This window comes from Podarcis pityusensis, assembly GCF_964106645.2.
Source record: "Podarcis pityusensis genome assembly, chromosome: 12".
NCBI lineage: Eukaryota > Metazoa > Chordata > Lepidosauria > Squamata > Lacertidae > Podarcis > Podarcis pityusensis.
Window position 1 is genome coordinate 34198719 of NC_138037.1, and position 25232 is coordinate 34223950.

Consider the following 25232-nt stretch of genomic DNA (forward strand, 5'->3'; position numbering starts at 1 on the left):
GGTGGACTGCACCAGAGGTAGCCAACATCATGTTTTCCATTATTGCATTTATATCAAGGAGTTCAAGGTAGCATATATGGCTCCATGTTATTCTCACAACAACCTTGTGAGAGAGGCTGAAAGTTGGTGATTGGCCCAAGGTCACCCAGTGAGCTTAATGGCTGAGTGGAGATTTGAACCCCTGTTTCCTAGATCCTATTCCAACACCCTAACTCAGGCATAGGCAAACTCGGCCCTCCAGTTGTTTTGGGACTACAACTCCCATCCTCCCTAGCTAACAGGACCAGTGGTCAGGGATGATGGGAACTGTAGTCTCAAAACATCTGGAGGGCCGCGTTTGCCTATGCCTGCCCTAACTTCTACACAACGCTGGGTTCCCCAGTGTACTGGACTCAAACTCTCATCAGCCCCAGCCAGACAACATGGGCAATGGTCAGGGATGATGGGAGTTACAGTCTAACAACAACTGATGTACACTCTGTTGGCTCCCACACTTCCAGGTTTTCATAAGGAACTAGGCAGGCACTTATAAGTTGATAAAAAACTAGAGAGCCCAGTGATCAACAGTGTGTTTTTGCCCCACAGCTTCTACATAATTTCAACATTAAGTGAACATTTTCACAACCAGCTTTTTTCAGACATCTTGGTCAGGATCCAACAAGCCTATAAAGGAGCATGTGAGAGAACTACGTAAGGAGCCAAGAACTGCTTTAAACGTTTCCATTGCAGCTGCAGCTCACACGGCTAACAAAGCCATTTTTCCGACTAAAATAGCTTTGCTGGATCACTGTCTTGTCACCTGCCTACAGGCCTTGAGGTGGAGAAGGATAACCATAATCCCAACAAATTAGCTAAGCCAATTATTGCTCATTTGGGCCTCACATAAACAAAGGCCGCATCCCCACCATGCATTTAAAGCACTTTAAAGAGTCATGGCTTCCCCCAAAGAATTCTGGGAAATATCGTTTGTTAAGGGTGGTGAGAGTTGCTAGGAGACCCCCATTTTCCTCACAGAACTACAATTTCCAGAGTGATTTAACTGTCAATCCTCCCTCGCAGGGAACTCTGGGAAATGTACAGTAGCTCTGTGAGAATAGGGGGTCAAATGTTTGGTGTGGCCTAACAAGCAGTACTTACAACAGACAGCTCATACAGGAAACGCCTTGTATTTCTGTTATCGTGGCAGACTTCCTTGAGCTTCTTCACAACGTAGGCTACTTTTTCTGATTCTTTGTCAGCTTGTACATCACTGAAAGCATCCAAAGACATGTTCGAAAATCCAAGGGCATCAGCTAAAGCTTTCCAGTCGTTCATTTTCTCCGATACCGTGGATAAGATTGCTGCGTAGATATAAGTCAGCTTTCTAAAAGGTAAAGCAATTTGCTCAAGAAGGCTTTTGGTTGTGATTGTGCTATCATCAATATCCATAACTTGGTCTTTGGCTATCACTTTGACATTTTTGCAGTGTACGAGGCCAACTTTTCTTCTAAGAACGCCCACGTACCATTCTTTTATTTTAGCCTGTCCGATGGCTTTCACCTTATCTTCGCCAAGAAGCGCTATTGTGTCGCCTTTAAAATATTCCAGCAAATAGTCAATTTTATTTTGACGCAACACTGTCTTCAAAGCTACACCATAGCTGGCAACGTGTAAAGCTTTGTCCTGAAAAACTGGATATTTCATTGTTGGCGTCGACAGCAGTGGGGCAGAGTTGACCGCCTTGCGTCTTTCTAATCGGTTTGGCTTGTTGAACACCCCAGTTAATGGCTTTGGAGCTGGCTCAGGGGTTGTGATGTAAAACTGGCACACCACGTTGTTGCTTGGGACTTTCACCTGGACGCGGAAGACAAATAGATGTATTTTCCTTCTGTTGATTATAGAAAATGGGAAGTGCTGGTGAATCACTTCGCCGCCCCCTTTCAGTATCCCTTCTTTAATTTCTTTCCTCTGATCCTCTTCCTTCACTTCAAAATCAGGGTCACAAGAGGCCATAAAAACGTTAAGATCTTGTGGCTTCTCAAGTGCAAATGTATGCTTTCCCCAGAGCTGGAAAACAACTGGGGGCATGCTCTTTCCACCCTTTTTAATGTCACATACTGTAAGCTTCTCTGGAACATAGTTGTGGCCAAACAGAGCAAATACAACTGTGAAAGAAGGGTGGATATGTTTGGGTCCATAAATCCCAACTGAGAGCTTTCTGTGTATATACTCCCAAGCGCTTGCAGGTGAATTAATTGTATTGGTTTGGGCTACAGCCACAATGTACATCAAGTGACTTAGGTCTGTCAGCTTGACTTGGACAGTATCTTTATAGATGTAACAGTTGTTTATTCTTTCAAACGGGCCCTCTTTGGTGAAACCACATAGACATACAATTTCAGTCATAACCTGACTGAAAGGGTCCTTCTTCACCTCGGCTGCAATTTTCATTTCAAGCAAAATGGCTTCTGTGGTATTGAGGTTACTTAATGTCAGTTCAATCAGCGGGCTCACAGTGGTCGAAAACTCATGGTTGAGCGATGGTGGGGAGTCAAGGATTGCCTGTAAGCCAACCTCTTGGAATTCTCCAAAGGCTACGTGGCCTTCGGGGAAATGAACCGCAATCTCCGAGTCAGGAAGCTGCACTGAGCCGCCTTCATGACTCACTTTGCAAGCTATATGGGTTTCTACAGACTGGGTTTGGGCCCATCCCGGACTCTGGTTTATTGCATTCAAATCCAGGCAAGATCGGGCCAGCTGCCTTTGATTCAACCACGCTGTCTTATAGGCTTCACGGTCATTCTGAAGAGGTTCACTGTTTGGAGGCAGGATATAGTTGGACGGTGCCGTGCTAGGGAGTTCAAATGTCTTAGTCCCTACAATATCCAAAAGATCTGAAACACTCCGAGATTTTGCCGATCTCCTGGAAGATTTGCGAAGAAAAAGATAATCAAGATTCAATTCGTCTCCAGACGAAGCAGCCGAGTCTCTGTTATTTAGATCTCTAAAAAATAAATAGGGGTCTTCTTTTAAGATGGATATGTGCTTGTCACTTTTTTCTCTGTTGTTTGACTGAGCTACATCGTCTAAAAATGGATTGGATGCTGACAGTACATTCCAAAAAGGATTGGTCTTAAATGCTCCAGGGACACGTTGCTTAAATTCTTCAGACCAATGGGACTTCAGCTCCAGTTCATTTTCTCTGTCATCTGTTAAAAAGAAGAAAATGAAGTTAAGTATGACGACTTTATATTTATTGTCTTCTACCTAATATTCTGCATTTGTCAAGATACTTCAGTTTCCCTTACATTAACTAAAAATTTCAGCTGCAATATGTTGTTTTTATTTTGATTATATATTTTGTGGTTTTATATTTTGATTTTGTTCTCTGAACCACCCTGAGACCTCTGAGTATAGGGCACTATATAACTTCAATAAATAAAATAAAATAAAATAAGCCAAGCATTTATCAAGCAAACGTAGATTCCGATCAGAACTCTGCTTAAGAAGGTAGGATGCTAGCAACATACCTGTCCAATCATTTCTTGCAGGGCTGCCGTCATCCAAGTCAACCAGACATCCCTCTGACTTACTCCATGAAATCTCCTTTATATGACAGGATGCAGACATCTTCCTTCCTAACAGATTTAAGACAAGTTGCTTTACTAACCAATAAATGTTTTAGAACCACGAGGCATAAATTGTAATCAAAGTCCAGAAAGAAATTAACGTCACAATAGGGAGGCATGGATAGTTGCCTATTTGAATTTAGGCTCACTTACCTGGGAGGAAGCCCCATTGAATTCAACAGGACTTACACCTGAGCAGACATTGGTTAAGACTGCAAGTCATGTTGTGCGGGCTGTTTATCCCTGCGCAGTCTTTCAAAGTAATTTCTTCTCCATGCACAGAGGAAGGAATTACAATAACAGAAGCAGATTTTGCTCTCCTTCCCTGTGCCAGATTTCCCACTTGCTGAATGTCTGCACAGGGTCTGTGCTTATAAAGTCCCATAGGTACCTGCAGGGCCGTCTTTATCATATGCACCACCAGGGTGCAAAGATCCACCCAGCGCCCCCAAATATAGTTTATTTCATGTGCACGGCGCCATTGAGAATGACAAGTACCATTGCTGGTGCGGCACATCTTTGGTAAATGAGCGCATAAAGTCAAAAGTCCTTTAGTGAAACAGTAGGTATACATTTCGGTAATACCTAGGTATATATGTATTTTGTTTTTGTAGCTTGATCAAAATTATTTATTATTTCATAACAGGCAGATAGCTAAGAGCTTAGGTGGCTTCAGCAGCGGGCACCTTGTGCCCCCCCCCGAACTCAGTGCCCGGGTGTCCCACACCCCTTGCCCTCCCGAGTAAAGACAACCCTGGGTACGTGTTCTTGTTGCCACATAGAAAGAAGGGACCTGATTTGCCAATTCAGTTTTAGCATCCAAAGTAAATATTGCATGTAGAGCATGGGTAGGCAAACTATAGCCTGGGGGCTGGATCTGGCCCAACTGCTTTCTAAATCCGGCCCACAGGCGGTCCGGGAATCAACATGTTTTTACATGAGTAGAATGTGTCCTTTTATTTAAAATGCATCTCTGGGTTATTTGTGGGGCCTGCCTGGTGTTTTTACAAGAGTAGAATGTGTACTTTTATTTAAAATGCATCTCTGGGTTATTTGTGGGGCATAGGAATTCGTTCATGTGGTTTTTTTTCAAAATATAGTCTGCCCCCCCCAAGGTCTGAGGGACAGTGGACTGGCCCCCTGCTGAAAAAGTTTGCTGACCCCTGAGAGAGAGTATAATGGCAGCCCAGTTATAATGATTCTCTCGGACACCGCCTGTTTGCAAAATTTACGGAAGCAAACACAGAATGCTACTCCCCCAAAAGAATTAATTTTTGATTTTTCAATACATCTTTGTCTAGAAATGTAAACACTAGACTAGGCAAATAATTCCAGCCTCTTAAGAGTGATACTCTTATAAAGGGGCACTCAAAGATTCCAAAACACTGAGATAAGGCTATCATTTAAGTTCTCTAGAACTTAACACAGAACTTCATATCCATGCCAGAAAAGGTGTGTATTTTATAACACAGCCAAGAAGGGTGGCACAAGGGCGTTTTGTTTAATCCGAATGCAGGTCAGTAAGCAGGGGGAGAAATGCACTCTTTGTTTTATCTGACAATTTTTTCAACATACACTGTACAATGTGATCTTTCATAGGTTTGTGTTTAAAACATACAATCATAGATGAAACAGAAACTAGTTCCACATACAGGCGTTTCCGTATGTTTTTGTTTTTATTATTTCAGGGATTTATATATACTAACTGCCCTGCATAATATATATACCAGGATAGTTTACAATAAAACACAGCAAAACAATTAGAAATGCACTAAAAGTGCCCAAAAAACACTACCAGTATTTTAGATATATGTAAAAAGTGGTTTAAAAGCCAGGGAGCGTTTTAAAAAAGGTATTACAGATTAAACAATATAGGCAGCAGGAATATGCTTTTTGGGTTGCTACAGTTGAGAAGGGACTCTGCCTACCTGTATACAGTAACTGTGATAGATACGTTGCCAACTACAACATCCCAATATATTGAAACTTGTCTTACGACTTGGAAACACCAGCTTCCATTTGAAATGGGAGTATGCACCAACTACGTTATTTACCTCAGGATTTGATTTAGTGCTTTGGAAAACAGGTCAATTCACCTCAGATCCATTTGAAGGTTGCCTGATTCAGCTCATGTTCGAAACCCAGTTTGGCAGAACAAGACATTTATGATCCCCCATTTACTATTATGGAGAAATAAAAAATGGCTACATTTCCCCCCTTTTTGAGAGAATCTGATGAAAATGGCTGAAATTGTTTGTTTGTTTGTTTGTTTGTTTGTTATATTGCATAACACCTAAGAAATTCCAGAAGAACAGTGCAATGGCTTGTTGCTGTTGTTGCTGGGCTCCTTTAAAATGCAATTGCTGTCTTTTAGATAATACTGTAATCAATAACTCTCTTCTTTTTTGGCTGAATTGGACAAAACTTTCATAAACAGCAGCCCCCTCTGAGGGAAGGAACAAAGCCAAATTTCTGAAGGACACTGGCAGTAGTTTCTTCTGCAAGAACAGCCTTTGCCAGTTTGGGATTTATTTATTTATTTTAATCACTTAATACCCCTCTATTGTTTTGTGAAGCAATTTAGATGAAAATTGCATATATTAGAGAGACACCACTAGGTATCATATATCACAGGTAGATTACCCTCAGGGTCCCTTCCAACTCCACAATTCTATGATTCTAGGTAAGAAACCTGCAAAATTTCCGAAGTATATAGATGCAGGGATTTTTTTTGTGCTAGACATTTTTAAAGTTGACCGGGGTTGAGAATTAAAAGGGATTGGCTTCCTTCCCTGTGGTTTTGTAGGTGATGGCTTTAGTATGAAAATGGCATATGTCATAGAAGTGCCCTCTAAGAAAATAACCTGCATAATTTCTGTAAAATAGAAAAAGAAGCAGGCAGTCATTATGAATGTGAGAGGGGAGAAAAAGAGCTTCAGATCAGAGCTCTGCTCAGTTAGCACCCCCAACTCACAGCAACTCAGGCGATGTACACGTTATTGGCTTAAAACACAATTGGCTTATAACACAACATGGTTTTTCCCAATTTTTTCTGGGCCTTGGTTTTCCCTACTCAGTTGTTTACTTCTATAAAATGGCATTTGAAGGAAGTAGTGTTGGGGGCAGGGGGAAATAAAGTCAAGAGCTTGAGGGGGGGTGCCCCCATATTTCTCTGTGGCACAACTGTTTTCTCCTCGTTTCTTTTAGTGTGAGAAAGCAGCCAGTTATTAGCTAGTCTCTTTACAGGAGACTGAGCTACATGCTCTATAAAAGTAATAAATGCCAATTTAAACTGCTTGTGGCAGACCCAAAAAAGAGAGCTTTTTACACTATTTAAGCACTTGAGAGCATCCTTAGGGCATTTCTTGGGAGACTAGCTAGCACGACATTTAAAGAGTTTACCTCAGAAAGCTGAGCACACTGCTCAGCTTGTTTTCTGGTTCCTTGGTGAACTTTTAAAATACACAGCAATTTTAAATGCTCTATTTCAGTATCCTGGGTTATATATATATCTTTGAATCACCTTTATGTTTTACTCAAATGTTTCTAATATTATACTGCTTGACATTCAATAAACATATTGACCTAATAAACAAAACTCCTGTAGGGATTGACAGGGGGGAAATGGGCATCAATAGTTTCAGGAACGCATTACCCAAAGAGAGAATTTAAGCATTGAACTTTTCATTTTGATGGGTACTACTGGGCTGACAAACCTGCTAAAAAACACAAGGGAAAGATTTCAGCTCTAACAAGTGAAGCCAGACTTTGCCACCACAGCAGCAAAATCCTCCAGTTCATTACAAAATAATCTTTGTTTTCCCCAGCAACAGAAGACAATGCAGCCGGAGGTATTGCTACATATTGTTCTGACTAAGGTGTCCAGACCATGGGAGGCAGATACATGCATCTGTTTTTCAACACTAAATTTATCTGGTGATTGACTTTTCCATTCTTAGCTGTTCTAATTAGGAGCCTAGATAGCCGTTAGGCTTGTTCTAATTTCTCCAGGTAGCAAATTCCCTTCGAGTTCCTGTATCAGGATTTCTGATTTTGCCCAAAGCAGAAATGGATGGATGTTGATTGGACAAGAGCAAGCAAGTATTGACCACAAAGTGCATAAAACTACAGGATACCAAGAAACAAAACTCAATAATTCCACCCCAATAATTCCTGATGACATGGCAAGAGAAGCCAACATCATTTCAAAACCCATCATAAGATCTACTAGAAATGCACAGGATTGGGTAGAACACTGCAAATGTTGCACTTGGTAGCTAATGATATTATTTTGCGTCTCTGCCAATATGTTCCTAATAAAGACATTGCTTAAGTAAGCATTTACAACTGACAGGTTAGCATTTACGCTGACGGATTCAAAACTGGCACACTAAATGCAGCCTTAAAATATAGGAGCCTTGCAGCAAGGCGACAACCCAGCCCTGACTTCCAAAGAGGCTCCTGGTCTAGACATATGGCATGCTGAGGTGTGAAGTTGCATGCAGGTGGAGGTGTGCCGTGTGAAAACCCTAAAATACTGCAAATAAAATAAAATGAAGAAAAGTTCTACTCCAGTTGCACTCTCTACAATGCTAGCACTGGATTTGCATGAATTTCTTTGTATGTGCTTTTCCCATCCTTGGGTCCCCCATACGTTGCTGGACTACATCTGGGGACTGGAGGTTGGGAAAGGCTGATAATGCAATTCCACACCTCCAGTTCTTCTGTTCTATCATCTTGGGATTTTTCTTCCTCATTCTGCTGCATGTGTTGAGGCCAGCTGACCTCCTCCCTCCTCTCTATTTATTAACAGTTTAGAATAGCTCAGGTGAAGGGAGGCGTGTGGAAGTAAGAGCTGGAGAAGAAGAGGATTTAGTCCTTACTCCTCATCTTTGCCTCAACTTCCTTCTTGTGTCCCCAAGTTAGAGATGTGAACCCTGGGCCCTTACAGATGTTGCTGGGACTCCAACACCCACCATCCCTGACTGTTGGCCATGCTTGCGAAGGCTAATCAGAGTTGAGAGTCCAGCAACAACTGGAGGGTCACAGGTTCCCCATCCCTGGCCTAAGCAGATCCATAAATGTAGGCCACTTTGTTCCATTTGTGGAACTGGGGATGACTGGAGAGAGGGGGCATATGGTGAGTTCCTCCTCCACCATCTTCTAGGAATGTCAACTATATCAGCTGGCAGGACTCCTTTCAATAAAAAATACGAACATTATGGTCTTTCCTGGGATGGAGATACAATGAAAAGCTATACCTGTTTAAATTTTACCTGCCACAAACAAACATACCACAAAAAGATATATGGCAACCCCGCTTACTGAATAGTCCCGCCCCACACTCCACCCATCTTCTTGACTCTCTTCCTCCCCAGTGACGTGGATCTTCTTGAAAATTTTCTGACTAGAAAATTTCCTAGGCCAAGTGGGCTAATTTGCATTGGAATTTTTTTATGCCGTAGGGAGGGATCTAACTCAGCATGCTTATTTTACTTGCCTTTAATGAACAAAGCTAACAACTCTGAAACTGCCAAGCTTGCCTAACATTGTATTTGCAATCGGCACCCATTTGTTGTTAATGACGAACTTATGAAATCAAAAAGTACCCGTGGAAAAATACAGCACTGGCAAAATTTTCGTGGAAAATTCTGTCCCATATCACTGTTCTTCCCCCAGCCACTTCAGGAAGTTCAGGCAACACAACCCACCGGTTCTTTCATTGCTTTTAAACTTTTATTGCTTTTCATTAGAACTGAAAATCATTGCCTCTTAAATATAAATTGAACAGGAGTGCTACAGCTCAGTAGCTTTAAAGCCAGTTGCTGACAATCCCACAGCCGCCTGCACTCTATCAAGGCTTTTTGTAGAGTAAATTTATCTTCACATAACAATGGACAGTTGAGCGTGATTTGGATTTGCTTTTACAGTCTATTTCCCGTTAATGCTTCATATTTCAGAAATATATCGAATCTTTTGAAAAAGTCTGAGGATGCTGGTTGGTCACCCTGGGTGTTCTGAACTCACAGGAACCTAACAAGCCTTCCACTTTGAGCAAAGGACACCAGCTCATATTTTGTCACAATGGTGAAAACTAAGAGAAACATTCCCTGGCTGAGAACCAAGCTTCCTTGCCGATAGCAATGTATATCATAAGTGCAAGTTCAGTACATGCCTGCACAATCAGTCATACAGAAAGAGTAAAACACAGTCTGCCATTAAATATGCTGTACCGTGCTGAAATTTGGAGGAATATGGTTGTGTAATGAAACTAAGACAGTGCCACTCAAGTCTGAGATGGGGAAAGACCTGACTGTACATATTAAACAATTCGAAATATGCATGCAGTGGGTGGGTTGCCTTAAGGCAGCGATGGGAACCTTGTGGCTCTCCAAATGTTGAACTCCAGCTCCCATCAGCCCTGATGATTGGCCATGATGGCAGGGGCTGATGGGAGTTGGAGTCTGGCATGAGGGGGTGAGGTACAGGATCCCCATCTCTGTCTCAATCTCTTAATGAAAGATAATATACACTCTTATTTTGAAAGGCCACTCAGTTACCTAGTCCAGGTTCCTTTCAGTAGGCAATATTTTTCTTAAGAAAAGGTACCAATAAATACTATTGGTAAATCTCACTTGTTGCCACACAGGGTACCTTCATGACAAACATTTACAGTTTCATCACATGCATTAATTTCATCACATAAAAATCAAGGTATGAATTGGCAATTATTTTCTTAGGGGTAAGGTCATGCTTGACATGACCTTGGAACTGAAGAGAAACTATTAACAAGTTTCTCAGTAGTGAAGAATAACTTCATTAGGTAATTAGAATATCAAGAGGCTTCCCACTAACTCCCAAAACTATGAAGAACTGCTACAGAGATTCAAATAATCCACCCCAGGGTTGTATTATTATTATTATTATTATTATTATTATTATTACTTTTTACCCTGCCTTTTTCCTGACAGGAGCACAAGGCAGCTTACAGATAAAAATAAGAACAGCTAGAAAAATAGGGGAAAACAATAATTAAAAAACAATCAAGCATTGGTAGAATTAAGACACACACACACAATAATATCTGTTAAAACCATACAAATACCTATGTGAAAGAGATGAACCACACATCTACTTTACCAAACAGATATCCTTTTTTTAACATAACACCAAGACTAGAAATAATCAGTCTATCCATGCAGAGCTCCACACACACACACACACACACACACATGCTGATCAAGTTTTCTCTGGAGCAAGCACCGTGCCAAGAGGGTTGTGCGACTTAACCCGAAGAAGGTATGTGTCAAAACCAAGACTGAAAAAACACCATTAATAAATTAAGTTTGATAGGATTATGAGAAAAGTCTAAAAAGCCTGAAATGTAACACAGAAGCCAATTAAAATTGCTATAACTAAAATGCAGAATAAAGCACTTAGGGAAGAAATAACTCAAGGCAGACACTGAACAGCTGGGAATTAACCAAAGCCTCTCTGAAAACTCAAGCACCGTAATGGGCAATTTAATGAGGGTGTCTATTGAGTGCAAAGCTCAGGCAGAGAAGCGATTAAAGGAGGGGATGGCTTTTAAATATGAAAGTTTTGTGTCTATTACAATTTATAAATTGATAATATAATCCCATTTTGACCTGTTAAAGTATTTATTACAAGATAATTTACAAGTAACTGGCAGAAGGAAAGGGATTACAGGAAGCGTAGAAAGCAGTAAGGTTTCTAAATTGCTAAGGAGAAAAACCTGCAACTATAAGTGAGGATAGGGCCATTTATTTTGGAAGACAAAAGCCTGTCAAGAAAAAACTATGCTAGCTTAACTGTATTTTCCCCTCATCTCTTCCCTCACCAGCTTTTCCTACAGTGAATTAATAGCCTCTCCGTCATTATAAAGAAGAGAAAGCCATGTTCAATAAGACGACTAACACAGCTTCTAATTAGTATTTTGAGCAAACTGCTACAGGATACTTTCGAGTTAGCTTAGCAAATGCAGCGGTGTCCATCCAATTTTAAATAGCTATGAGGTAAACTTCAAGGCCAGTCATCATTTAGCCTCAGGGTAAACTGTGGTTCGACATAATTTTGTGCACAAGCTCTAATGCAGTTTGTATATCACAGTGAGAAAGGCTGTGTGCAGTTATCGTAACCAACTTGCTGCATCTGGTCCAGAGGCTTCCAAATTTAGCTAGATAATCCCAATCTGGTGCATCTGACAGCTGCTGAAGAAGATTGGGAGCCCAGACCCACCAGCAACTTAAGCCACCAACATTTCGGTGACTGAAACAGTTGCAGTGATGGATAACACATAAGATGATACGTATCCTACCACTGGCAGGATCCCAGCCAGTGGTAACTCAAAGAAAGCTCCCAAAGGCAGTTTGCAGGACAGAGCCAGCCCAGAATTCTCTGAATGTACTGCCCTCCACCCCTGGCAGACTGAACAGTAAAACAGCATAAGCAATGGTGACTGCCCAGCTAGAGTCTGAATTGCAAGTTGCGAGCTATCCTTTATATACAGAAAATGTTGAATTCCATTATATTCCAGTGGGTTGGTTCCAAAGTGGCCCAATCACAAGTGGAAGGCACTTCAGCTTGAGCAGGGAACAGAAGAGGCTGCCTTATGCCAACTGGTTCATCCAGCTCAGACTATGCTAGATGGCAACAGTTCTCCAGGGTTTTAAACAAGGGACGTTCCCAGCCCTACCAGATGCCATGAATGTTCTGCATGCAAAGCAGATAGTCTACCATTGATCTATGGCCATCAGCAAAGGGAAGCTCTCAGTTTCTGCTACCTCCTCCAGTGACATCCTTCTATACCCCACACTGCTCTCATAGGTTTCCCAAAACATAAATGTGGGTTTTCACAGGACACAAGCGGTGGTTCCTAAAACAAAAGAAAGAACGAACCATCCCACAAATGGAACTCAACTCACATTGAATTGGATGTAAATAATTGTATCTCCAGTTTCAAGTGATTCATCATTTTAAAGTTTGGGGCCAAAAAGTACAACTGCTACAAACACCTACTGTATCCTCATACTTCAGATTCTGGCCCATCAATCAACCAGTTCAAATTCTCTCATTAGTCAAAAGTCTTACATTACATCAGTAAAACCTTTTAGCAAAGAATGCAACACAAACTTTCTGTTCTTTATGCTATAATAGGCCATATATAATACACTACCATGCCATTTGGATTAAGTCACATCCTGTAAAAGATATGGCTAGGATTAGGAATAAGATGTATAATTGAATGTTTCCTTCTTTTGTGATGTGAGGCAAAGAATAGCAGACCTCAGAACTGTCATTTTACCCAGGACTGAGTAGTGTTGACTCCTCATAAAAGGAGTTATCGGGGCATTGTTTCGATCAGCTAACCCTTCCACAGAATCGATGTTTAACATGCCAGGGGGCTCTTAACCACATTTGTAGGTTATCACCCAATGTCTTATGCTGGAAGCCAGCAGGGACTACTTTATCTCTGAAACGACTCCACAGCTTACATGGGCCAAGAGCCCTGTAACAAGAAAAGATTCAAGCCAAGAAGCTAATGGACTAAAAAGCAAAAGTGCCCTGGGAGTGTATGAAACCTTGTAAATTGCTCTGGGTTTTAAAATTAGTTCTCCTATTGATACAAACATCAGAAATGATTTTATAAAATGGGGAGTGATGCCCAAATGCAGGGGAGCCAACCTGAATAAAATATTGGGGTATTCCCCACCCCGCATTATTGATCACATGATCGATCACAGCATTGGGTAATCGATCACATGATGTAGTGCATGCACACCATTTGAATGGCAGTGCCCATCAGCTTTGGGTAGAGCGGTCCCCTCATGTATTTTATGAGTGGGTGGGTGGGACGAAGGCACCTCGGCACCTAGGAGTCGACTCCAATGCCCACAGGTGCTTTCTACGTGGAAACAGCAGGATAAACTTGCCCCAAACTTAGGGGCGCGATGGCAGCGAAAGCTCCTTCTTAGTTGAAGGTAAAATGCGGCTCGGATGCTGAGGCTATACAGGCGTTGTGCCGATTTGTAAAAGAAAGGAAAAGAGATGGTTGCAGAGCGCGATCAGGAAGCGGATCCACCCCACATGCAAATCTGTCCATATCCATGTTGTCTCCCCAACCCCATTCCGCCCATCTTTTCTTACCTGAACTTTGAAACTTTAAGGTGAAACAAAACCCACCTACCTTTGGTCCTTTCTCCCTTCAAATCCGCAGCAGCTGCTTATCCTAAGGGCATTGCTTTGGAGACAAGCGTGTTCTAAAACGCTCTTGGGGATCCCATGCTGGCTTGAAATTTAAAAAAAAAGAAAAAGTGAACAGGTTAGGAATTCTAATTAGAAGACACACCTTCTGTTTGTGGGTTGGAGGCCGCAAGGCTTTCTGGGACTCTGAGTTCCGATGCCGCCTCGTAACTCCTACTGGAAGAAAAAATGAACTACATTACCCATAAGTCCATTCGACTCACCTGGGCCTCCACCTGAAACTAGGAAAGCTGGTCCGGCCACTGAAGTTTCACCTGAGGGCGGGAGAGAGAGTAAGAAAGAGGGGGAGTGCAGTCGGACTCTGGATTTTGTTTTCTTCGGAGTTTGCTCGGCTTGGCCCTGCTGGGGCCGAATGGGAATTAAAGAGTAGAGAGGAAATAACAGAGCTGAGGAATGCTGGGGCGAATTCTTTGCTTTTTAGATTTCAAAGCTGTGAGAGCTTTAAAAATAGCCTCGAAACCTGAAAGACCGGATTATGGATAGGAGAAACTCTGAGCTGTCGCCAGGCAGATAAGCTGGGGTGGCACGAATGTTTTAGTTGTTGGGTATAGAAGAAATAGGGAAATGCCACTAAAGGAAAACAAAAGAACAGGTCATCCCCTGTGACGTCTTAAAGGTGGTGCCGTACCAGTACATGACTGGTACTGGTGGTTACTAAATAAATAAATAAATAAATCATTATTTCATTCATTCATTCTAATATCTATATCCCTCTTTTTCTCCAAGGTGCTCAACGTAGTGTTCATGGTTTTCCACCTTTCCATTTTATCTGCACAATAACCCTGTGAGGTAGCTTCAGGCTGAAAGACTGTGAGCAGCCCAAGGTCACACAGTATGGCTGAGTGGGGATTTGAACTCTAAACTCCCAGGTCCTAGTCTGACCCCCTTAGCCACAACTTTGCACTACCCCATACTGTCCCAGCTTTTGGAGACCGAAAATGTGGGCATGTCTCTTCTGAGGCCTGCTCCTGGGTAACTCAGGTGATTCACACCTCACTGTCGCCCCGAAAAGGGCCTTTTTCCTGGGCAAGAGTGCAGCATGAGAGTGTGGCATCCAAAATAGCAGGTATGCTACCCGCACAATGCACTTTTCATTAAGGTGCGAGTGCTATGTGTCTCCCAGTCAGTTTTTATCCTGGCTGGGTTCTCAAAAGAAGATAATAATCCTAATCTTGATTGAAGTAGCCTATCCTGATTTTAGACCTTTGTTTTTATTTGCACTGTGCCTTCTGTGATTACTTGACTTCTGCCCTAGTGGCAAAGTTTATTCTGTGTAGTGGATGCTCCCCCCAAATTTCCTGCTATCCCATTCACTCCTCCAGCTGCAATATATTAATGTTTTTAATAGGCTGCATCAGCAGAAGTATAGTATAGATCAAGAGAAGTACAGTGGTACCTTGGTTTATGAACTTAATCCGTTCCGGAAGTCTGTTCTTAAACCAAAGCATTCTTTTTGGACAAGATGGATTGTTTCAAGAAGTGGCAGAAAGATATTTCTAGATTTGTTTGGCAAGGGCAAGAAGCCTCGAATAAAATTTAAGATGCTAAAGAACTGATGCTAAAGAAAGAGGTGGATTTGCCCTGCCAGACCTTAAACTCTATTATGAATCAGCTGCTTTTTGCTGGCTGAGAGAATGGCTGCTTCTTGAAAATACTGACGTGTTGGATTTAGAAGGTTTTAATAATGTATTCGGTTGGCATGCATACTTGTGGTACGATAAGGTAAAAGTACATAAAGCGTTTAAAAATCATATTGTTAGAAAAGCATTGTTTAATGTTTGGATAAGATATAAAGACTTGTTAGAAAAGAAAACCCCAAGATGGTTGTCACCAATGGAAGCGAAGGCACAGAAAAAACTCAATATGGAGGCCAAATGGCCAAAATATTGGGAAATTCTGGATCAAGATGGAGACAGAATAAAATTGCAGAGCTTTGAAAAACTGAAAAATAAAGTGCGAGATTGGCTCCATTATTATCAAATAATGGAGGCATACAATTTGGACAAAAAAGTTGGTTTCCAGGTGGAAAAATCAAAATTGGAAACAGAATTGTTAGATTCAAAAATTAAGAATTTGTCAAAAATGTATAACTTGCTGTTGAAATGGAACACTCAGGATGAAACGGTGAAATCAGCTATGATTAAATGGGCACAAGATGTTGGACATAACATAATGATGGCTGACTGGGAACAGTTATGGACCACAGGTATGAAATTTACGGCATGTAATGCCCTAAGAGATAACTTAATGAAAATGATTTATAGGTGGTACATGACACCAGTCAAGCTTGCAAAAATTTACCATTTGCCCGAAAATAAATGTTGGAAATGTAATGAGACTGAAGGCACATTATTTCACCTTTGGTGGACATTCCCAAGGATTAAGACATTCTGGGAGATGATTTATAATGAAATGAAAAAGGTATTTAAATATACCTTCCTGAAGAAACCAGAGGCCTTTCTCCTGGGCATGGTCGGCCAATCGGTGCCAAAGAAGGATAGAACTTTTTTTATGTATGCAACAACAGTAGCAAGAATACTCATCGCGAAGTATTGGAAGACACAAGATTTACCCACCGGGGAAGAATGGCAGATGAAGTTGATGGACTATATGGAACTGGCGGAAATGACTGGCAGAATCCGAGACCAGGGAGAACAGTCGGTGGAAGAAGATTGGAAAAAAATTAAAGACTATTTACAGAAATATTGTAAAATTAATGAATGTTAGAAAAATGTTGGAATGAAGTTATATGGCTTTAGTAGAAATGTTATAAGGAATTAAGTACAGATAGGTTAACAGAGCATTAAAGGAAAAATAAGGTTAGAATGAGTTAAGATAAATATAGGATAGAAAACAGAGGAAGATGGAAAGGAATTGCTGAAATACTGTAATTAATAGAAGTGGAATACAAAGAGGGAGGTGTGAGGAGGTCGTGGAAATACGTGAATGAAAGATGGGATAATGAAATTGTTTGATTTATTTTATTGTTTTTGTTTTGTTTTATTAATTTGATGTGTTGTATTGTATTGTCTTTTTTGTGCTTAAGTTTTTGGGAAAATAATAAATATTATTTTTTTTAAAAAACCAAAGTGTTCTTAAACCAAGGTGTGCTTTCGCATAGCAGCAGGGGACTCAATTTACAAATGTAACACACTCAACAGGAAGCGAAACATGTTCTGCTTCCAAGGCAAAGTTCACAAACCAAAACACCTACTTCCGGGTTTGCAGTGTTCTTAATCCAAATTGTTCATAAACTAAGCTGTTCTTAAACCAGGATACCACTGTAATAGTCCCGCTCCATTCTGCCTTGGTCAGACCACACCTGGAGTACTGGGTCCAGTTCTGGGCACCATAGTTTAAGAAGGTTATGGACATGTGCAGAGTAGAGTGACCAAGTTGATCAAGGGTCTGGAAACCAAGCTTTATGAGGAATGGTTGAAGGAGCTGGGTATGTTTGGCCTGGTAAAACAGAAACTGAGAGGAGATATGATAGCCATCTTCAAATATCTGAAAGGCTGTCACATAGAGCTTGTTTCTCCTGCTCCAGAGTCTAGGACCCAAACCAATTAATTCAAGTTACAAGAAAGGAGATTCTGACTAAACATCAGGAAGTGCTTTATAACAGTAAGAGCTTTATGGCAGTGGAACAGACTCCCACAAGAGGTGGTAGACTCTCCTTCCTTTAAGGTTTTTAAGCAGAGGTTGGGTGGATATCTGTCATGGATGCTGTGGGTGAGATTCCTGCATTGCAAGGAGTTGAACTAGATGACCCTTGGGATCCCTTCCAACTCTAAAATTCTATGATTCTATGGAATCCTTGGGCCCATAATAACGTAACTAGTTTTTCTGGAGCTGTCCCTGCCTGGTGCTCTCTAGAGGTGGACTTCAGCCTACCCAATTGTTACTACCATATCTTGGGGTCTTGTCATTTGGTGGTTCAATTGTATTTAGTGAACAGAAAACAAATGTATAGAACTCTTATCATCAATTCCCCACCCGCACCCATTATTTTAATCAATGCATATGTATTGAATAGCAGCCCTCAGAAGACCTCAGTTTGCGTTAGCTCCTGGCCTGTGTGCTTAATACTGTACTAAATCATCAGGCGATCAGCCACAATTTGACACAGGGACTCTCTTGGAACTGTAGCACTTTATGTTGATCAAACTGTAGCACTTCCCCAAAAGATCAAATTTTAAAAGTGACAGAGAAATACATTGGAAAGTGTGGGATATCAGTTGCTTTCACACAATGTCATCTGTCTAACCTCCCCGTAAATAAATAGGAAGGAATGGCAACATCCTCTAATCTCCCTGCAAACAAACCAGGATGAATGCGCAATATAAAGGGTGTCTGGAAGTGCCCTTTATTGTCACTGCAAAATGTGTTGGATGCCCCATGCCTTCTGAAGTTAGAATTCCTGCCCTGTGTTATCTGTACCTTTTATTATGGATTGTCATGTACTACTGTGCTTAAACTTTTGTTTTTTTTAAAAAATGAGCACAGGTGTACTTGTGGAAAATGTGGCATTTAAATAAACTGACAGTGACTATTTCACCTTAGACACAATGCAGCAAGGACTGGCTTTACAAATGCTGCTCATAAACGTGCTGGCAGTCTAAAGAGATGACAGCTAAAATGGTTTTTCCTAAAGTGCCAAGCTGACTACTGGCAGCTCCAGGTGTTGTATATGGACCAACTTATTGTATTACCTTTTAATTAATCTCTGGCATTCACATTTAGATGAGTCCATTATTAGCTGCTTTGAATGTTCAACGTAGTGGTGTTACTAAGAAGTAATTTTGCCTCCAGACAACCAGTTTATTGAGTGCTCATCCTGATTTGTTTGCAAAAAGCTTGCACAGAGGTTATATGCACAGAGGCACTGTTTGCTTAGCAATAATTATGATTTGTTTGTGTGGAGGTTTTATGGCAGCTGTGTGTTTTTGAGAATTCAGCCTGACATCATTGTGCAGAATTTGTGGAATTTGTACTTTTCTTCTTCCTCTTCTTCTTCTTCTACCTCCTCCTCCTCTTCTTCTTCTTCTTCTTCTTCTTCTTCTTCTTCTTCTTCTTCCTCTTTGTTAGGATATGTAAACCACTTAGAGATTTCTGCTGAAATATGAAGTGGTATAGAAATGAACTAAACAGACGTTATGCAACTTCCCATCAATCGGTTGTTATCCTGCCCTTTCTAGTGCATTTTCCAGTCACTTTCCTTACTGTACAAAGTTCTCTTTTCTTCCTTCTTTTTTCCCTTCAAGTGAGTTTTGTTGCTCAAGAGCTCTTTAACTGTGCACATCTGAATTTCCTGGTGTGCAGTTGAATCCCTCCTGCAAAACAGTGACAGTCTTGAGGGGACCTTTTAATCAGAGTTTCTGTGGACAGAGGAACCCACGTGCCATACAGGGAAAGGAAAACAAGCTGCCTTCTGATTCACGTGGCAAGAATCATTCCACAGTTTCATTGGTTGGACAATCAGGCAGGTTTTGGCTACTGTGTCACTGTTATTGCACAGCTTGTGGTTAGGAGTTAATAATTAGAAAGGAGCAGTCACCTTGACTAACAAGGTGAGGCCTGAACTGCAAACAAAACATAGCAGGGGTTTGCCCAGCATGTGAGATGCACAGCAGCAATACACGGTACATATCTGAACATATAATGCTGCCAAATGCTGAGTTGTGCTATCAGTCTGGCCCTGACTGGCAGCAACTAATCGAGGAAACAAGCGGAGCTCTTTTCCAGCTTTGCCACTGGAGAACTTTGAAGGTGCCAGGGACTGAACCTGGCAAGTTATGTGGATCCAAAGTCACTTTGATGACATAGAGTGGTATGCAGACCAACTACATAGTGCTGTTTTAAACTTTTAAGGGCTTAATTGGCTTGGGGCTGAGTTACCCAAAGGACTAGGTAAACGTAAAGGGACCCCTGACCATTAGGTCCAGTCGTGACCGACTCTGGGGTTGCGGCGCTCATCTCGCTTTATTGGCCAAGGGAGCCGGTGTACAGCTTCCGGGTCATGTGGCCAGCATGACTAAGCCGCTTCTGGCGAACCAGAGCAGCACACAGAAACGCCGTTTACCTTCCCACCGGAGTGGTACCTATTTATCTACTTGCACTTTGACATGCTTTCGAACTGCTAGGTTGGCAGGATACCCAAAGGACTACCTTCCCTCATATTTAATATTAATATTGTCATCATCGTCATTTATTTATTTATTGCCTCCTAAACCACCATCTCGGGGAGATTTACCCATAAGATAATTAACAACAAAAAACACTTTTTTCTTTAGGTCAAAATTAATATGTTGGCATTCAGCAACCAGTTTGGGGTCTTCTATGCCTATGTACAGAAGATTCTCCCTGGAGAAGATCACCTGGTGCCTACATTATGGAACTTTAGGCACAAACGGAAGATTTTTTATTCTCCCCAAACTGTTAACCTTTAATTTGCAGCAGGTATATAGAATTGTAGAGTTGGAAAGGACCACAGGGGGCATCTAGTCCAACCCCCTACAATGCAGGAATCTTTTGCCCAATGTGGGGCTCAAACCCACGACCCGGAGATTAAGAGTCTCATGCTGTACTGACTGAGCTATCCCAGCTCCTCAATAATACAGCTTGGGTGCTTCTTAAATTCTTGAACCAATTTCTTTCCCCTTCGCATTGTTGTTGATTTTATGCTACTTGGGTTTATGTGTTCAGGTGGTGGTAGTTGAGTTTTTGCACTGATTTGCATTGCACATAATCGCTTTGTGCTGTTTTTAAATGTTCAGCTTGTATACACTCTTCAGGTTCAAAGACTCCATGCCTCTGAATAGCAGTCCCTGGGGAACAGCAGTAGGAGAGTGCTTTGGGGCGCATGTCCTGCTTGTGGCCTTCCTATTGGCTGGCCACTGTGTGCAAAAGGATGCTGAACTAGATAGCTGTTTGTTCCGACCCAGCCACTCTCGTCTTATGCACTAAATGGCATCCATAAATGCTAACTTGATCAAACCTAATAAATTCTGTAGTTTCAAGGCAAGTCCACAAGTTGGAGCTGTTGTAGTGAGGAAGCTCTTCTTTGACAATTATTTATGTCTGACTGTGTACACATTGCCATTTTAAAGTTCTTTTTCTCCATTCAGATTGAGGATGGTTTTGGGGAGAGCTCATCAAAACGCAGTATTTCCTAAGAAACGGCATGATAGATCCCTGTTAGATATGGATCGTGACTGACGTGTGTTCCAATCCAGTGGTGGAAGTGGACTGGATGCAGAGTGAGCAGGAGTGTGCTCACAGCCTGAGAACCTGATCTTAAGAGTCATTTAGTTTGGGGAAATTTTACTGATTTCAATGTGATGTACTTCGAAAAGTGTGGATTGGCAGCCGTTCTTCCCTATTAAATAAGGAGCGGTGACTTTGTAATGTAACGTGATTCTCTTGCAAAGGCTCCTGTGAGTGACAGTGAAAAGAATTTAGCTTACAAGGCTGTCATGTAAAATGATTATTTATATAGTACTCCATTGTGCATTTGGAATCTAATCAAAGTGAAGTGGCACCAGAATTAGTCCAGTGTGCAAGGTTTAAAGTATCTGATCTACATTCTTTGAAAGCAGCTATCATATTATATATGTGAAACAGTTGTCTATGAATAGCCTAACTATGCCACAGACATGTATATGTGAGCATGCAAACTCAGAGCACCCATGCCAACAAGACTAGAAGCAAAACGAGGCCATGGAGAAACGGAAGTCTCAGCATCCTCAGGGGAGCTCTGCAGTTTGCAGAAGTACCAAAGGGGGGGGGGACTAAAAATGAAGGAGATAAGCCCTCAAGCAGTCCGTTTAAGATGGAGGGTGCTTCCAGATTATCTGTTTATTGAGCATCCATCCCAATTTATTTGCAGGGAGATTGGACAATGTTGCTGTTTAATGAGCATCCACTCTGGTTTGTTGGGGGAGGGGGATAGACGACGTAGCATCAAAGCAAGCATTATCCCACACTTTCCCCAGCATCTTCCCATCACTCACAAAAAGTCACGTCTTTGGAGGAAGCAGGCCCATTGTGCAAGAGCCCCAAATTGGCTTTCAGCACATGACACCAATTTGCCAATGTGTCATTGAATCCCACCTGAAAATAGTGATGGTCTGAAAATGTCCCTGAATATGGTCGGTGGTCATTGGGAGAGTGGGGTGTTGCTTCTCCACTGGATCAGAAAACCTGTGAGATGTGGGGTGAACTGTCCTGCTTGAACCTCTCTGCACAGGGGGAAAGGGGAGGGGAACAAATGAACAAAGGAGAACAGGCTCCAGTGCTCGGTAATGCAGAACTCTTCATTGTAGCTCAACACATTTCCAAATAAAAAAGACCCATCTTCAGGAGTTCTAAACAACAGACAACATTAATACAGTGGCTCTTAAAAATATAACTTGCAAAAAAGAAATTGGAACGTTCTGTAAAGGGTTAACATAAAGAATTCCAAAAATTATTTAAAACACATATCCCAAAATCAAGTTATCATAGACACTTTTTACCTAACTATGGCAAACTAAAAAAATCTTGGAGTATTGAAAGAGAAAGAGACACAGAGAGAGTGCTTACTAGGGATTCATACCTTAGCCATAAAATCTCTGAAGCCTCAATTGTTCTAAATAATACACCACTGTTGATCCTAAATGTGAATGACTGAGCTTCTGACAGCTTATACTATACTATCATATCAAGGAAAAAGCCATGGCTGTATGTCTGATATTCTGAAGAGCAGTGCACCTGTTAGGAGGTGAAGATATACTACAACATTTTGTTGGCAGTCCCACTTGTTGTACCCTCATTACCAACCTCTCTGTAGTTCCCTAACTTGACACACCTTTTTTTTAAAGCTAAACTAAATGTACAGAGCTGCTTGATATTAAGATGATGTGATTCAAGGACGGAAGTAACTGCACATCTGTATGTAGGTCATGAAGTTAGTGGAGCAGCACTGATTTATATTAGGCAGTGGGCTGGCAACAAGCCCAGAGTGCATATTCAAAACTGTTACAAAATAATTGCTTTATCTGTGTGAAACAGGGTCTTATTAACTATGGAGAGAGATTCTCACTTCCCTCCCCACACTCCTCCCACCAAGGCTCTGACTCTGTACATATTACCATGTACTCTGGCTCCAGTGTACTGGCCACAATTCGTATCTATCCCATAGTTCAGGGGTCAGCAAACTTTTTCAGCAGGGGGCCGGTCCACTGTCCCTCAGACCTTATGGGGGGCCGGGCTATTTTGGGGGCAGGGATGAACGCCCCACAAATAACCCAGAGGTGCATTTTAAATAAAAAGGACATATTGTACTCATGTAAAAACACCGGGCAGGCCCCACAAATAACCCAGAGATGCATTTTAAATAAAAGGACACATTCTACTCATGTAAAAACACGCTGATTCCCAGACTGTCCGCGGGCCGGATTTAGAAGGCGATAGAGCTGGATCTGGCCCCCAGGCCTTAGTTTGCCTACCCATGCTGTAGTTTCTTGAGAAATGCTACTGATTGATGTTTTCCCCTCAAACCAGCTTCCTTCTGATTGGAAAACGTAAGCCGCATTCAACTTCAGCTGAGGTGTGTAGATTTGAGGTAGCTGTTGCACATGTGCAGGTGGTAGCTTTGTGAAGAGGAGTTGGAGGGGACAGTTGCAGGTGCGGGGAAACCAAACAGCTAATGCACATTGCATGCATCCCCACTGGTGTGTACAGCAACATGCAAATGAAACTGGAATTCAGCAGGAAGAATTGATATCTGTTGTTTTAAGCTGCTTACACCTAGCCTCAGTCAAGAAGCTCAGGTCCAGATCCGCTGAACGCTATTGACTTTGGAAATGTTGCTAAGAGAGAAGGCACCTCTTAAAATTTTCTCCGTGAATTAAAACTAGTTGCTGTGCACATGTTTATTTTTCGGTGACATTAATCACATCTTCGAAACAAAGGCTGAGAAATAACTAATTGGATCCACTGAATTTTCTGTAAAAGGCATGAATAGTTTTAGGGAATCGTTTCAGGGAATTTAATACCAGACAGAGAAAAATTATCACTGGCATTTTAAAAAATGATTGTCGAAGAAGGAAGTGTAAACCCTGCAAGGGGGGGGGGGGAAGAAGTATGGGAGAGGAAGATGTATTTGTTTTGACAGAAATCCTAGAGGCTAAGTGGAGCTGTGACGTCACTGAGTAGAAATCCATTTTTACACCAGGCTTGCTAGCATTACTTAAGGTCCTTCAGGGTCTGACTGAAAATATAATTGTTGGATGTTTGAAATGAAATAAATCAGCTGTTCAATAAAGCAAAATTTAAAAAAAAAATAGTCACAGTTCCAAAAAAGAGAGAGATTATGTTACTAAAATGCTTGTGTTACACTAGTTCCCTCCCCCATACAAAACTCATGTGTTTTGTTGTGAGAAAGTAAAAAAAAAAAAAGAATATTGGCCCCATTGTGCCTCCTAAAAGATTTCTGAATGGGATCCTTTTCTGGAAAGCTGTTCGCAGTTCAGAGACAGAAAGCTCCCTTGATGATGCCAATCTGAGCTTAGTGTTCTGGGAGTGGTGAGGTCAAAAATATGGCAGGAGCAGAACGTGGGAGGCTGGGTCCATCAAATCCACGGAAAGTGAACCCTAGGTAAGTGCTGGGATCCCTGGTTGGAGATTGTGGGGGTGCACAACAGTTGCATGACATGACAGAGCTCTTTAATCCAATTTTTACGTGCAAACCTAAAGTTTTGTTATGTGGTTGAATCTGTCCTGCAAAATACTGACAGTCTGCAGACAGTGCCTGTAGATAAAGATAGGGTGACCATTTAACAGTATCAGCAGGGAAAAGAATGCTAGTCAAAACACAGGTAAACAAAAGATGCCATTGACTTACTGGTTCCGACTTCCAGGGGCCTCTGTTTGGGCAGAACATGGCAGTACAGACTTCACTGTATTAACCAGACTTCCCTCCACTCACATTTAATACTGGATGGTGGGATCCAGTAACCACATTGACAGTCTTTGCTCTGATAGAAGCCAAGAAGAGTTGTTCTGAATAGGTGCTGCTGTCAGAACTTTCGCAGGACTAGCCTGCCAAAATCCAGGAAAAGTCTACTCTTCCCAACTTTCCAGCACACACATGCGCACGCGCACACACACCTTTCATTAGATGGATGGAAGGTGATTTACATTGTACCAAGGGAGCCTGCAACTGTTCAGCTTCAACTCTCCCTGGAACATAATTGTGCCAGAATTATTTGTACCTTGAGCAATACACCTGCTTCATCTGCCTCAGTTGCACGGGCCTTATGATAGATGTTTAACAGATGGTCAAAGCTGCAATTTAGA

At 41.6% G+C, this 25232-nt stretch overlaps 1 protein-coding gene across 1 annotated transcript in view; it reads right to left on the reverse strand.

Moving 5' to 3' along the window:
• MACC1 (MET transcriptional regulator MACC1) overlaps nucleotides 1–13961 on the reverse strand; it is a 28989-nt gene extending 15028 nt beyond the window's left edge. Inside the window, exons 1-3 of the mRNA XM_080974674.1 lie at nucleotides 13816–13961; nucleotides 3510–3617; nucleotides 1138–3188 (exon numbers count right to left, since the gene is read on the reverse strand). Of these exons, the coding sequence (XP_080830800.1) occupies nucleotides 1138–3188; nucleotides 3510–3609 (2151 nt within the window). The 5' untranslated portion in view covers nucleotides 3610–3617; nucleotides 13816–13961. The remainder of the gene's footprint in view (nucleotides 1–1137; nucleotides 3189–3509; nucleotides 3618–13815) is intronic.
• Between the last annotated feature and the right edge of the window lie 11271 nt (nucleotides 13962–25232).